The sequence below is a fragment of the Panthera leo genome, chromosome B4 (genome assembly GCF_018350215.1).
Source record: "Panthera leo isolate Ple1 chromosome B4, P.leo_Ple1_pat1.1, whole genome shotgun sequence".
Lineage (NCBI taxonomy): Eukaryota > Metazoa > Chordata > Mammalia > Carnivora > Felidae > Panthera > Panthera leo.
The window spans coordinates 33864127-33877701 of record NC_056685.1 but is presented as its reverse complement, the minus strand read 5'-3'; the positions used below and the strand labels follow the sequence as shown (position 1 = coordinate 33877701).

Here is a 13575-nt window from a genome sequence, read left to right as displayed (position 1 = left end):
AGTACAGAAGTTTCCTGTCCTTGAGAGCTAGGATTCTAAAGTGTAGGAGGCCTCAGCTGTGGCTGGTTCAGAGGGAGGAGTGGGGTTGGAAGGCCCAGGGAAGCAGCACCCATTCTGGTCCCTGGGCAGCAGCTTTACCTGTTTCCACTGGGGGGTGGGAGCAGGGCGACCCTGCTCAGGTAGGCAGCAGGACGGCTGGCTGACCCCACGCTCTTGTGTCGGCTGTGACACACAGGCCAAGTATGGGTGGGGGACAGGACATGGAGACAAAACAAAATAAAATACATTAAGGTAGGAGAAGACACAAAAAAGATACTCATGCATGGCTGACAGACACATATCTATGAGCTGGGAGTGGGGGGAGACACGGAATTAATTCTTAGAAAGTTACACTTATAACAAAAACAAGATACCCTACCCCCGCAAACCAAAAGCAAATGCTAAAGGAAAAAAAAGAGGCAATCCAAAGCTGGAATTTTCATTATCCTCTTCCTTAGCTCAAAGCTCTGAGCCTAAACTACTAATTCAGGTTTGGAAAACTAATCTTTCTACTCAAAATGAGGAAAACAACCTTCTCTTAAGGGCAAACTTCCTCTCATGGAGAGCATTCCAGCCTTCCCGAAATGGGGCAGATCCTGCAGTTGCCAGGCAACCTCAGATGTTTACCAATGAATATTATCATCTTCTCTATGAACCATGACACGCATGATTGGAGTGTGAAGATTAATAACCAAAGGCTAAATGTGAGAAGAAGTTAATTATGGCCAGACTCCAAGCAAAGTCAGTAGCCCCCTCAGCCCTGGTCAATTGGAACAATGGCTGATATATATGGAAAAGATGAAGAAAGAGAGTAAAAGAATAAAAAGAATGGGGTCCCTTTCCTCTGGATGTTCTCTCAGGTCATTAGGGAGTTTTACAAGAAATTTTTTGTGTAAATCTCAGAATCCCAGCACCTCCTCTTGTAAGACATCTTTGTAACTTTCAGACAAGCAAGAGGGAGACAAGACATAACAAAGACACCTCAAGTTAAATGCTCCTGTCTAGCACTCTCTGGTTTGACTTATGGGAATGAAAGTTAATTTCTACGATGACTCTTTAAAATGTTCATAACTTTTGAGGATAGCCTAGGAAAACCATTTGCAGCACACAAAAGAAGATCTACCACAAGAATGTTTATTACCTCTGTACTTTATCATGAAAGATGAGAAACAATGAAAACATCCAACACCAGAGAAGAGTTAAGAAAAGCATGGCACAACATGGGAATATGCCCAAAGTTATGTGAACAACGCAGAACAGGAAGTGTATATTAAGAATGACCTCAACTATGGAAACAAAAATGACTAGAAAGAAACAACAAAATGTTAACAGAATTAGAGGTGTCTTGATTACCTTTATTATAGTTTTCAGCATTTTCCTCAATAAACATCCACCTCTTTCATAATTCAAATATGTTTGCATGTATATGAACATATAAATAAGTATAGATATATACAGAAATTTAAAACCCCTCTTCGGATTTTTTTGTCACAGACACCTCACACCTGAATGGTGAGGATAAAGCAGTCCTGAAAGCACACAAGGAGGTTATAAAACACTTTTTCTCTGCTGCAGTCAGACAAGGGGAAAACCAGACACCAGTCTTGAGTGCATGAACACTAGGCTGAGACACACCCATTTCACTTGACTGAGAAGATCCCTCCTTCCTATGTGGTCAGACCAAGTGTGGATGGGTGAGATGTAACATGGGGTTTACCTGTCTCCTTATGCCAGTGGACTGTGGAGGTGCATTCTCTTCAAATTTGGCCAGCAGCTGGGTTGCCATGTATTTCACTTTGTTCTGATTGCCAAGGGCCACATCCATCCTCCTGTCTGTCAGAGTGCTCACCAGTGTGGGCCTTCCTCCTCTGTAGCCCCGGGGTGCTTCCTCCTGATAAACACCAACACCCAAAACCTGGCCTCTGTTACATAAGCCTCCCCGCCACAAATGCCCTTCCCTCAAAGAAGAAGGGCGACCAGTGCCTGGCAAGGTGGCTGGTATTTTTGCTTTAGGTTAAGCTTAACAGCTTCCCTTAAGGTTCTAATCTCAAGATGCCGTCAGGAAGACTTTGGTGCATGGGGCAGTATAAAGAGGTACTTGGACTTTTGCTGGTATTGCTGTATCTCAGAAAAGTCACTGCCCTCTGCCAAATATGTAATTCTAAAGGGACAGGAAAGCACCAGGGCACACGTGTCTGCTCCCTTGGATGTTCTCCAAAACATTAAACAAAGGCAGAAGCCCAATGAAAAAGCATCTGCCCACAAAAATTCTCATAAAAAATGAATATGAGGGGCGCCTGGGTGGCTCAGTCGGTTAAGTGTCTGACTTCAGCTCAGGTCATGATCTCGTGGTTTGTGAGTTCAAGCCCTGCGTCGGACTCTGTGCTGACAGCTCAGAGCCTGGAGCCTGCTTCAGATTCTGCATCTCCTCCTCTCCCTTCCCCTCCATGCTCATGCTCTGTCTCTCTCTGTCTCTCAATAATAAATAAACGTTAAAAAAATTAAAAAAAAAAAAAAAAGAATACGAAAAGATCTAGCAATATCAATTTGGAAATTAAGGATTTAAGCCAAAAAGGGGAATTTGATCATTCTAGCAAATCCCAGATAATTCTTACCTCTTCCGATTGACTGGTCTTTCTCCTCTTTCCAGCACCATCCAAGTCCTTTTCCTTTTTATCCTATACCAAGAGAGGAGGGACACTGCGTTATCCTAGGCACTATAACTTGCCTTTAGGTTTGCAGTAGGTCAAAAACCTCTTCCATTTTACCTTGGGAGAACGTTTCCGAGAGATGGTCTGCCCAAGTTTGCTTAGGAAGGAGATGGGAGATTTGGTGCTAGCTATAAGGACTGCTTTCTCCTCAGCATTCAGGTCCAAGGCATCTGTGAACAGGAAGCAATGTTTGAGGACAGCCCTGGAGGGGGCTTCAAAGTACTGACCAGGAATACCTCCTTGCAGGTGGCTCAAAGAACCTCAGAAAATTCTAAAGGCTCATCTGCTCTGACAAAACCAAGGAGAACTCAGCAGGAAATTCCACAAAGGAAATGCACACTTAGGTGTGGATGTTGAGCTTTTTCTTTTCCATCCATGTAAACAGAACCAACTTTTTCTTTCAATCCACTTCGGTCAAAAAACCCTCCATTTTTGCTTTTCAAAAGTTGGAATCTGCCTATGATTGTTAGTTACAATTGACTGCTAAAGCCTCACCTTTGTGATAAAAATTTCAAGGTGGAGGGAGAAAGGGAGGTAGGGTATGTGGTTTAGGGTCAATGGTTTTGATTATGCATTTAGCTGCACATAAAGGCAGGGCTCTCCCTAAATAGGTATACTGATGCTACAGTGTGGATTTCTGCTGTAAGAACTGCATATTTTATCAGAAAAAGCCACGGACATCTCTATGAGTAAGTGGACTGGAAGACATTGGAGAACCACCAACTCTGTGGATTCTAATGTTTTATTAGTAATGCTAATAATTTTTTAAATAATTGAAACGAATAATATACTGCAGGTATTTGTTAAGTCCTTTTGTCTGCCATTCTCCTTAGCATATCACAATTTTATGTTATACATACATAAAATCCAGTTTGCAAATGGGAAAACTGAGGCACAGGGAAATTTAGTAACTTGCCTAAGGTCAAACAGGTCAAAGAACTGGGAAATAAGCCCAGGTCGGGTACCATGGTGAACACTCTAAAGCATTACACTACACTTCCTCCAAGGGACAATAAATGACAACAGGGACATTTTTTTATAGCACAGTACTCTGGTAGACTGAGGCAGCAGGCTAAGGGCCAAACAAAGACTTTGGAAAGCACTAAAAGGTAGGAGAAGAGAAAGAAGCCATAGAAGCAACAGTTACAGAAGAAAGAGAATGAGGCAAACAAGTACAGGACCACAGAAGCCAACGAGGAGAGAGAACTTCAAGAAAAAGGGCATCACTCCATAGTTCTGAATAACGCAGAAAAGCCAAGTGCATGAGATGCAAAATGAGAAAAGAATACAGATTTGGTGATTTTTCATGACTGTGGAGAACAGTTTTGGCAGAGCAGTAAAAACAGAAGCCGGGTTGCAAAGTGTTATAAAGTTTAGGCCTTAGGAGGCTGAGGCCTTAAGCATAAACCACTTTTTTTCAAAAAGGCTGGTTCTGAAACGGTGTGAGAAAGTAGTAGAGTCAGGGAAAACATTTTGCATAGGAATGATTTTTGTGTACTTATAGGTTTAGAGAGAGAGATGTGGGAAAAGAAAGAATGGTTGAGAACACACTAGCAGAGAAGGAAAAATTAATGGAACAAAGTTCCAGGGACTTATCCAGAAAGCCAACTAGGAATAACAGAGTAAGTGCAGGTTTGCTTTTGGTGGTAATGATGAAGGACATGGTTGGAAGGAAAGACAGGAAAGCCAGGCAACAACAAAGAAGAAATGGAAGATCTCCATACCAGTGTCTGCCAGCCCTTACCACTGGAGGGGAGTGAGTCCTTGAACATCTCGTAGAACTGAGTCAGGTACATCACCATAGTCAGCTTGTCAGGCTCCCCCACTGAGGCCATTTCTTTGCCTGTCATAATGGGAGAGATGCCCAGTTCTTTCTCAGCAATATCAAAGGCCAGCTGGTTATTCTTCTCCACATTTTGCTCATCCAAAGAGTCAAAATCTCTAAGAAATGGGATAAGAAAAACATATCAAGAAGGCTTGCTTGTCTTCACACCAGAAAACACAGTATCAATGGAGTCATCACCATTTCTTAGTCTTTTAGCTAAAATCCAGGGTGCAATCTGAGGGCCAAACTATTGATCTCACCTTTTAGTCTCCTTTTTACTAAGAAAATGAAAATCATCCTCAAGAAGAAATGATTAAAAAAATCTACTTAGAAAGGAAAAAAGAGTGGAAAAGATGAAGAACTACTCTCATTTTTCCAGTAACATAAATTTCTTAAAGGGTAAGCTCAAGAAGAGGAACTATCTTTAACATGTACTCTCTTGTATGTTGCATGTCATCTGTACATATTAAACTAATGCTCAATAATGATAAAAATCCTATTTGGATCAGACTGCTTCTAACGGCCTAGGATTATCACTTGCTGTGTCATTAGGACCAGACAAGCTGTTGATGTACTAACTCAGCTCTGGTAAATCTTACTCAGCCTTCTACTCGAAGGGAAATTCCAAAACCTTCCTCAAAAGATTTTTCCATCGCTAAATTTCTTGAGTTTTCCCAAGAATTTAGATTAACCAACACTTCCCACTGGATTTCAAGCTTCTTGCCATTTAATCAAGTAAAGACTGATAGCATTCTTCTTTAAGAGGTGATTTCAGATCAACTGGGCAGGGCTTATTTTGTGTTAACCTACTACTGACTTCCATAGCAAGTTTTTCATTTTTCTAAATGCCTTCTCTCTATAGATTAAGCCTATTAAACCATAGAGGCCTCATCCTGAATGAAGTCATCATAGTCTAAACTGTGCCAAATTACCTACTCACTGCTTTGTGTTCTATTACAAGGAAATTCCCTAGACCTTCTGGAGGCAGGCTTTGGTTCTTTCTAACAAGAATGCGTCCCCTCCCTCTACCATCCCCCTCCACCTCACCTGCTAGGTTCCCTTCAGTTACTTTTGCCTCCATTTCCTTTTCTTTGGTTCCTTCCCTTTGGAAGAGAACTGATTGACCTGAACCTTCTTCTAAAGCCTTCTGTATCATTCATCACAATCCTTCTCAAGCTAGTCTCTCTTCCTCTCCTGCCCTTTTTTGGTGGGGATGAAAAAGCCCTACTTTCACTTACCATTTACCAACCTCTGCATTAGCTAAGGGATAGGAACACTAGAGGTCACTTAAGTTTATCCAAGCAAATCAGAAACCTCCATTCCTAAACCACACTACATAAGGCTATTTTTACTAGCTCTTGCCTCATTAATTTATAACCTATTATAAACAGAAACTATGTTTCTTATGTTTCCTTAAGCAATCATTAAAACAAAGCAAATGCACAAATTTGGGCCCTAATGATAAAAGGACAGGCAGCCAAAATAATTCAACATGCTCTGCTTCTGTTTTTGGATCTTCTTGTTTGGCTTCCATGGGGTAAATCTGAGTGCACCAGTCACTGCAATTGACTTGGGGTCATCCTATTGTACTGATTCTGCATTTAGGTGAGTGAAGAATGGCCAAAAGGGAAGATGTTACCGATATAAGTGGGTAAGGTGGCCTGAATCTTATGGACTGGACAGAGTATGTTTGTAAAAGGTGCAATTCTTAAGAAAGAGATAATACCAATGAACCATGATAAATCGGGTAAGTGTTCATTGTTTTCTGTTTTGTTAGTAGGGACATATTTGCCTTCGGCCAGCCAAATGTTCTAGTGAGGTTTTCCTTATGCCCAACAGCATTTGAGAGACAGCTGGCTGAAAAGAAGAGTTCAACCAGGGGCCAATGAACAGAATTTTCCTTTGTGTGATGTAAACAGGTCCAGGTGGGTGTTAAAACCAGTTTTTGACGTTCTGAGTGCTGTGATTTTAAAATCTCACCTGGATTCAGCTACATGATGCTTGACATACAGTTTTAAACATAACTAAATCAAAATTAATCACTGCTTTCTAGAGTAGCTTGCTACGTAACTCATTGTAGAAAAAAGTACAACATTTGGCTATTTGATAGCAAAATACTCTGAAGTGCTTAGGGAATACAAAATAAAACACAAAGTTTGTCACAACTTACATCAGATCAGGGCGGTATCTATGGATGATCGCACACAGAGCCAGTCCACTTTTCCAGGACATAGTGAGATCTGTCACATTTACCCCTGCATAGCCATCTGTCTGCCTTTGGCACCAACCCAGTAGTTTGCTTGAACGAGCTACAGACTCTAAAACAATAAAAAAAATATCAGAAGTGTGGTCACCTGGTAGCATTGATAGAGGATCCTCTTTGCAATACCCATACCTAATTTGAACAGTTACTAAAGGTTGGGACAAAAGAGCTGTCACGGTTTTTCAAAAGTCAGAAGCTATGTAACTGGTATCATGACAGTAGAATTTTAGGTAGATAAGAAACTACCAATTTACCCAGACTCTGAGGTCAATGCCAGTCACAACGGGGGTTATCTGGCCTTGCTCATGTAAAGCCCAGTATCACTGCCGCATTGTTTGATAGGGACTTAGATGGAACAGCGCCATCTACTGACCTGTCACCCTCCCTGGATAGTTGCGCGGCAGCTAGCTGAGGAAGCTCCTTCCCTTCAAAGCAATACTGGGGGGAGTAGAGCAGAAAAGATTCCATTCGCTCTGGCAACATGTTAATCAAAGGCAAACAAAGCCCACTCTTACACTTTCCAGAGTACAGAGCGATTTGCCAAGTGAAGAAACTCTGTAGGATTACATTGGCAAGGCCAAGGACCCCAGACCGGAACAATCAATCCCTCAGGTCAGGCTTGGCATTCTATATTATAAATGATCACATCTTGAAAAGGTGAATACAAGAACACATATGCTTGGATGTTTTCCAGTTTATTGCTGTGCCTTATAAAAATCTGTAAACTGCATCAGAGAAGCTCTGATATGCAGCATTTAAAAGAAGCTGTAAACTCCTATTTGTGTCCAAGAATGTCTGCTCTCTTACTTTTAGCAGCTGGAAATAACTAACCTTCTACGAAGTCCTTTAGTGTTTGGGAACTTAACAAGGTAAAAACTGCAATATCATAAAAGTCCTATTTAAGTCTGAAATCCTATTTAAGTCTGAAAATGTATCCTAAAACTACACAGGGAACCAACCACTGCTGGTGTTATTATTGTAAATCAGAAATTTACTTCCGAAATTAATTTTATTCAAATGTCTTCCAAGTCTGTATATCCATCAATCTAACATGTATTAGTCAACTTCAATACTCTAGGCCCTAAAATGACATTGACAAAGGTGTATTGTCTGCTTAGATGAAAATGTTTCCAACTGCCTGCTGGTTGTGATGTCCACCTTGATATCCCAATAGCATGTCAAACTTTCTCATCCTCCCACTTCCTTCTCCAAACTGATGGCAGCACCATTCACAATGCTCTCTTGACCCATAATGCAACCAAACTGCCAATGCCTATTGATTCTGGCTCTCTCACATAATTAATAATGACAATGACAAAGTGGCTGCCATTTGTGACCACTTGCTGTATGCCAGATGTTGTAATAAATACTCTATACATGTCATAGAAGCCTCATGACTATAGTATGGAGTAGGTATTTGTTAGGCCCATTTCACAGACAAGGAAACCAAAGTTCACAGATGCAAAATAACCCGTTCTTGCCCACACACTTCACAAATGGCAGAGCTTGAACTGGGACTCCATTGCACCCGGCCCCAAAGTCAGAGTTCTTCTAACTATGCTCCATGGCCTTGTCCATCCTCAACATCAATATCAGATTTAGGCCTTCACCACCATTAGCTTGACTACTGCAATGCAATTCTTTTCTTTTCTTTCTTTCTTTTTTAATGTTTATTTATTTTTGAGAGAGAGAAAGAGACAGAGTGTGAGAGTGGGAGGGGCAGAGAGAGGGGGAGACACAGAATCTGAAGTAGGCTCCAGGCTCCAAGCTGTCAGCACAGAGCCCAATGAGGGGCTTGAACTCACGGACTGCGAGATCATGACCTGAGCCGAAGTTGGACTCTTAACTGACTGAGCCACCCAGGCGCCCCCTGTATTTCTTTTTAAGTTTATTTTTATTTTTGAGAGAGAGAGAGAGAGAGAGACAGAGAGAGAGAGAGAGGGAGAATGCATGTGCATGAGTGAAGGAGGGTCAGAGAGAGAGGGAGAGAGAGAGAATCCCAAGCGGGCTCTGTACCATTAGTGCAGAGCCCAACATGGGGTTCAAACCCATGCACTGTGAGATCATGACCTGAGCCGAAACCAAGAGTTAGACACTCAACCGAATGAGCCACCCAGGCACCCCTGCAATGTACTCCTAACTAGTTTCCCTGCCTCTGGCATTTCCCTTCTCCATCCCATCTTACATGCAGCTGACCAGGCATACTCTGGTTGCTCTTCTTTTAAAAAAAATCCAGGGGCCCTTCAAGGCACACAAAATACAGAATGGACTTTATCTCTGCAACCGTATCCTGACAATGTCATAATACTCAGCTAAAATACCACTGCTTCTTCATAAAGCCTCCCCCAGAAACCTTGGTTGGTGTATGTGTGTGCACTCACTCCTCTCTCTCTCATCAGCATTTGTATCTGGTTTCTCTTTATATCCTCCTAAAACCTTAGACCGAGGGTTCTCATCCTTGACATTACTGACATTTTTGGCTGGGCAATTCTTTGTTGTGGGGAGCTGACTTGCGCACTTAGGAGGTTGGGCAGCATCCTTGAATGACAATAGTACCCTCCCCTAGTCATGACAATCAAAAATGTCTTCAAAGGCTACCAAATGTTCCCTGAGGGGCAAAATCACCTCTGGTTGAGAACTATTGCCTTATACAGTACTGTGCACACTAACAGCTCAGTACTGACTTCTCTGAATAGGTTACTTACATTTCAAAGGTCATTACTTAGGGGGGTCTGGGTGGCTCAGTCAGTTAAGCATGTGACTCTGGCTCAGGTCATGGTCTTGCGGTCCTGTCTGTGAGTTTGAGCCCTGCAGTGGGCTCTCTGCTGAAAGCTCAGAGTCTGGAGCCTGCTTCAGATTCTGTGTCTCCCTCTCTCTCTGCCCCTCCCTCACTCACACTCGGTCTCTCTCTCTCTCTCTCTCTCTCTCTCTCTCAAAAATAAATAAACATTTAAAAAAAATGTTTTCAAAAGGTCATTACCAGAACTCACCATTACGAGTCAACTTTGGGGTAGTTCGGGAATTCACTAGGTTCTCCATTTCCAGATGAATATCTTTTGTTTCTCCAGTATCATATAAATGACGCACCTGGCAGAAAGTTAAAAAGTTGTAAAGAACTAAAATCAAACACCAAGTAACAAGTTCCCACCAGAGAGCAAAAGACTGAGATAGCAGGTTGGGCAAAGTTCCGATAAAAGTTACAACAATGACCTTTAAATCCTTTCTGGAATGTGGTGGGGTTTACAAATAAACAAACATATATTAACAGTAATAAGTTGTGCTCTGGGGTGCTTGAGCAGCGGTTAAGGTTAAGCATCTGACTCTTGATTTCACCTCAGGTCATGATCTCAAGGTTCATGGGTTCGAGCCCCACATTGGGATCCATGCTGACAGTGAGGAGCCTGCTTGGGATTCTCTCTCTCTGTCCCTTCCTCTCTTACGCTCGCTCTTGCTCTCTCTCTCAAAATGAATAAACATTAAAAAAAGAAGTTGGGGCACCTGGGTGGCTTAGTTGGTTAAGTGTCTGATTCTTGGTTTCAGCTCAAGTCATGATCTCACGGTTTGTGAGTTCGAGCCCTGCATTGGGCTCTGTGCTAACAGTGTGGAGCCTGCTTGAGATCCTCTCTCTGCCCCTTCCTTGCTCATGGTCTCTCTCTCTGTCGCTCAAAAAAAAAAAAAAAAAAAAAGAAAAAAGAAAAAAGAAAAAAAAGGTTCTAAAAATTAGCTATTCAGCCGTAGAGGGCCTTCTGATAGTCACTATTGGACCACTAATGTTGCCCATTGACAGCAGGTCTCATGGACCCCTTCTACAGAAGTCTACAGAAGGCTTGAAGCTATAAACTTCAGGCAGAAAGTAAATAAAAAATTACACAAGTACATAGGCAAATATGTTGAATGGGCTGCTTTCTAGAAATTGCTGGGCTCTATGGGATTACTGTGCTTTGTAAAATGTCATTCTCAATGCATTTATAAGGCTTTAGACATTCTGAGAAATAACTCAGCATCACAAAAAAATTGACCACCAGTATCTTTTACTTGCAGACAATGTTCTAACGTTCAAAGTTCTTTCAACTGAATAATCTCATTTACCCTCACAATGATCCTGTGAATAGCAGGGGTTATTATCTCCATTTTACAGATGAAGAAACTGAGGTTCAGAGAAAATGACATGTCCAAGTCATAAGTGATTGGTGGCAATAACGCAAGTGAAAGTCACATTTCCTGAGCAGTGAACAAGTGCTCTACCCCCTACAACCTGCAATTTTAATTAGGAGGCACAGGATAAAGTCTTAGGTCCACCATTTTTGTCACATGTGATCTTCCGGCAAGTCATCAACACCTCTCTCCCTTTGCTGCTCAATCTGTTGATGGAAAGTAATACCTACCTTCAGTCATTCCAGAGAGACATATACGTGCATTATGAAAGAAGGGTGGGTATACGGTACTAATAGACATGTTTCAGTGTTTCAGAGGTCTGGTCAGTCCTGAAATGGGCTGAGAGGTAGATAACTGACTAGAAGGCTCTTACCTGGCTTGGACGGAGGAAGTTGATGTTAATATTGGGATATCTGGTGACAGGGTCTATGCTGTATTGGCTGAAGTTCTTACTCACATTCTCAGGGGTGGTCTGAGGCAGCAACCTATAAATACTTTCCCTGCAATAACATACAACAATATACTCAGAGCAGTGGCAAGCACCATACACCTCTCCCTCTCCTTTGATAACATTCCTATTTTTTGACACTGCCCCCCAAAAATCTGAAGGATATGACAAATCCTCATCCTTGACCATTATTTTCCTCCAAACCTACATTAGCCCCTGCTCCCATTCCCACCACGCCAGTGATTCCACAGACACTGAACTGGTTAAGGGCCGGTAGCAAAGGAAAATACACTGTGGTGGGCTGGGATAAAAAGCCTGATCCTAATTTAAAAGGCAACTAATTTACTGTTTTGTTTTGTTTTGTTTTTTTCAAGGAGGACAATATTTAATTTTTAAGAAAATTACAGATGAAAAAAGAACTTGCTACCAAAATTGCCCGGAGTTTCTTAAGTAACAGACTTAAAATGCTGTCAACCACCAATTGCACCCAGGAAATCTTATTTCTCTAGTTCTTCTGGTCAAGGCATTTGTTCTTTATTAGCAATCAAATCCTAGGATTCTTAACCTCTTTTGTAATAATATGCTTCAAAATATCTGACATTTGGGAGTTTGAGAAATGTTTACAAGCAGTTTGGGATTTTCTTTTGAATTCAAAGTCATTTTTTATTTCTTTTCTTATGTTAGTATGTCCCCTGCTACTGCACTGATTTCATTAGTTTAAGTCTTTCTACTTTGACAGAAGATTTAATGTACTATTTTTATGTATTTGTTCATGTGACTGTCATAAAGAATCAGCTACTGTCCTTTAATGGAATGCAAAGATTCAGATACTATTTGTCAGTAACAAATTTAATTTGAAAAGGAATAAAAGAAGACCACTTAGATTAAATAATTTTTACATACCTATGATTTTATAAATAAATATCTTGCCTTTCCTTTCTTTAGTACGAAAACATCTTTAATTAAGAAAGGAAGAGAGAGAGAAGGAAGAAAATCTGTAGTCTGCCTGAGGAGCAAACCATTCATCACTCCCAGTTTTCTCGTGGAAGAGACACCTGGCTGCGTTCCATTACCTCTCAGCCAGGACTTCCAAGGGGCTTGTTCCTAGAGACCAACTTCGTACCATCCAGGCAGAGTCCATAGCAGCTAGGAAGCCCCGGGCTATTCCTGTTCCCATTGGCCAAAAAGGCTATGAAGGAGAAAGGAAATGAGGAATTAAATAAATTGTATTTTAAAAGAGGGAAACTAAATTGAGAAACGAAGAAAGTTTGCTGTTGACAGTACTTTTTGGCAACTATTCAGATAGTGGGCTTTTCCACTTCATAAACTGGTAGAGGAGCAAATCACAAAAGCTGCAGAATTTCCATCCATACTTAGTATGTCTGGATGCCCTAGAGCCTGTAATCCTTCCCTACTTCCTGGTGTAACTCCTGTAGGGAGCTGACCTATGCTGCAGCATGTTGTAGATCCTCACTCTATAACCAGGGGTACTCACATTTGCTCTTAATTATTATTGTTTCCTTACTATTGCCTCTTCTATAAAGTGCTGCCGTCCTTACTACTCACCTCTAGGAGGCTGTCCCCAACCAGAGCCACTAACAACTGGTGTCCATTCTGTTCCCGCACCAAGGCAGCATTCTCAGAGGCGTACATACAAGTGAAGTCGAACATGGCCACGTCAGGCTGCCCATAGTGATTGATGGCAAAATCCAGAGACGGCAGCTGCTGCTGAGTGGAGAAGTCTGCTGCCTCCCTGGCATAGTTCAGCAGAGCCTCTTGGTCCACGTTCTCCCGGGAAAGCAAGAGCTCTGTGTCGGCATAGTCCTGTCTCGAGAGAGAGAAGCAGCTTGAAAGAGAAGCCCAGCAAGAGCTACACTAAACATGTTAGACATAAGCTAGTTTCACAGCTTTTCCTTTCTTCTTTAAGTGATTTCATATCCCAAAATAAGTCTTCTACACAACTTAAAGAGAAAAGAGGCAGGCTGTTTCCTTCTTTTTTTTCTTTAAGGAGGCTTCACACCCAGTGCAAAGCCCAACGTGGGGCTTGAACTCACGACCCTGAGATCAACACCTGAGATGGGATCAAGAATTGAACTTTAACTGACTGAGCCACCCAGGCACCCCAGGGTCGGGA

At 41.8% G+C, this 13575-nt stretch overlaps 1 protein-coding gene across 3 annotated transcripts in view; it reads right to left on the bottom strand.

Annotated features, from left to right (window-relative positions):
- MICAL3 (microtubule associated monooxygenase, calponin and LIM domain containing 3) overlaps positions 1-13575 on the bottom strand; it is a 205499-nt gene that overhangs the window by 96487 nt on the left and 95437 nt on the right. For 2 of the 3 annotated variants that reach the window (XM_042945383.1, XM_042945385.1), the window contains 10 exons: positions 13008-13265; positions 12515-12630; positions 11367-11493; positions 9829-9925; positions 6746-6893; positions 4495-4691; positions 2808-2920; positions 2655-2717; positions 1757-1954; positions 139-222 (listed from right to left, as the gene is read on the bottom strand). In XM_042945383.1, the coding sequence (XP_042801317.1) occupies positions 139-222; positions 1757-1954; positions 2655-2717; positions 2808-2920; positions 4495-4691; positions 6746-6893; positions 9829-9925; positions 11367-11493; positions 12515-12630; positions 13008-13265 (1401 nt within the window). Of the gene's footprint in view, positions 1-138; positions 223-1756; positions 1955-2654; positions 2718-2807; positions 2921-4494; positions 4692-6745; positions 6894-9828; positions 9926-11366; positions 11494-12514; positions 12631-13007; positions 13266-13575 lie in introns of those variants that run through there. The other variant, XM_042945384.1, reaches the window with a different exon arrangement.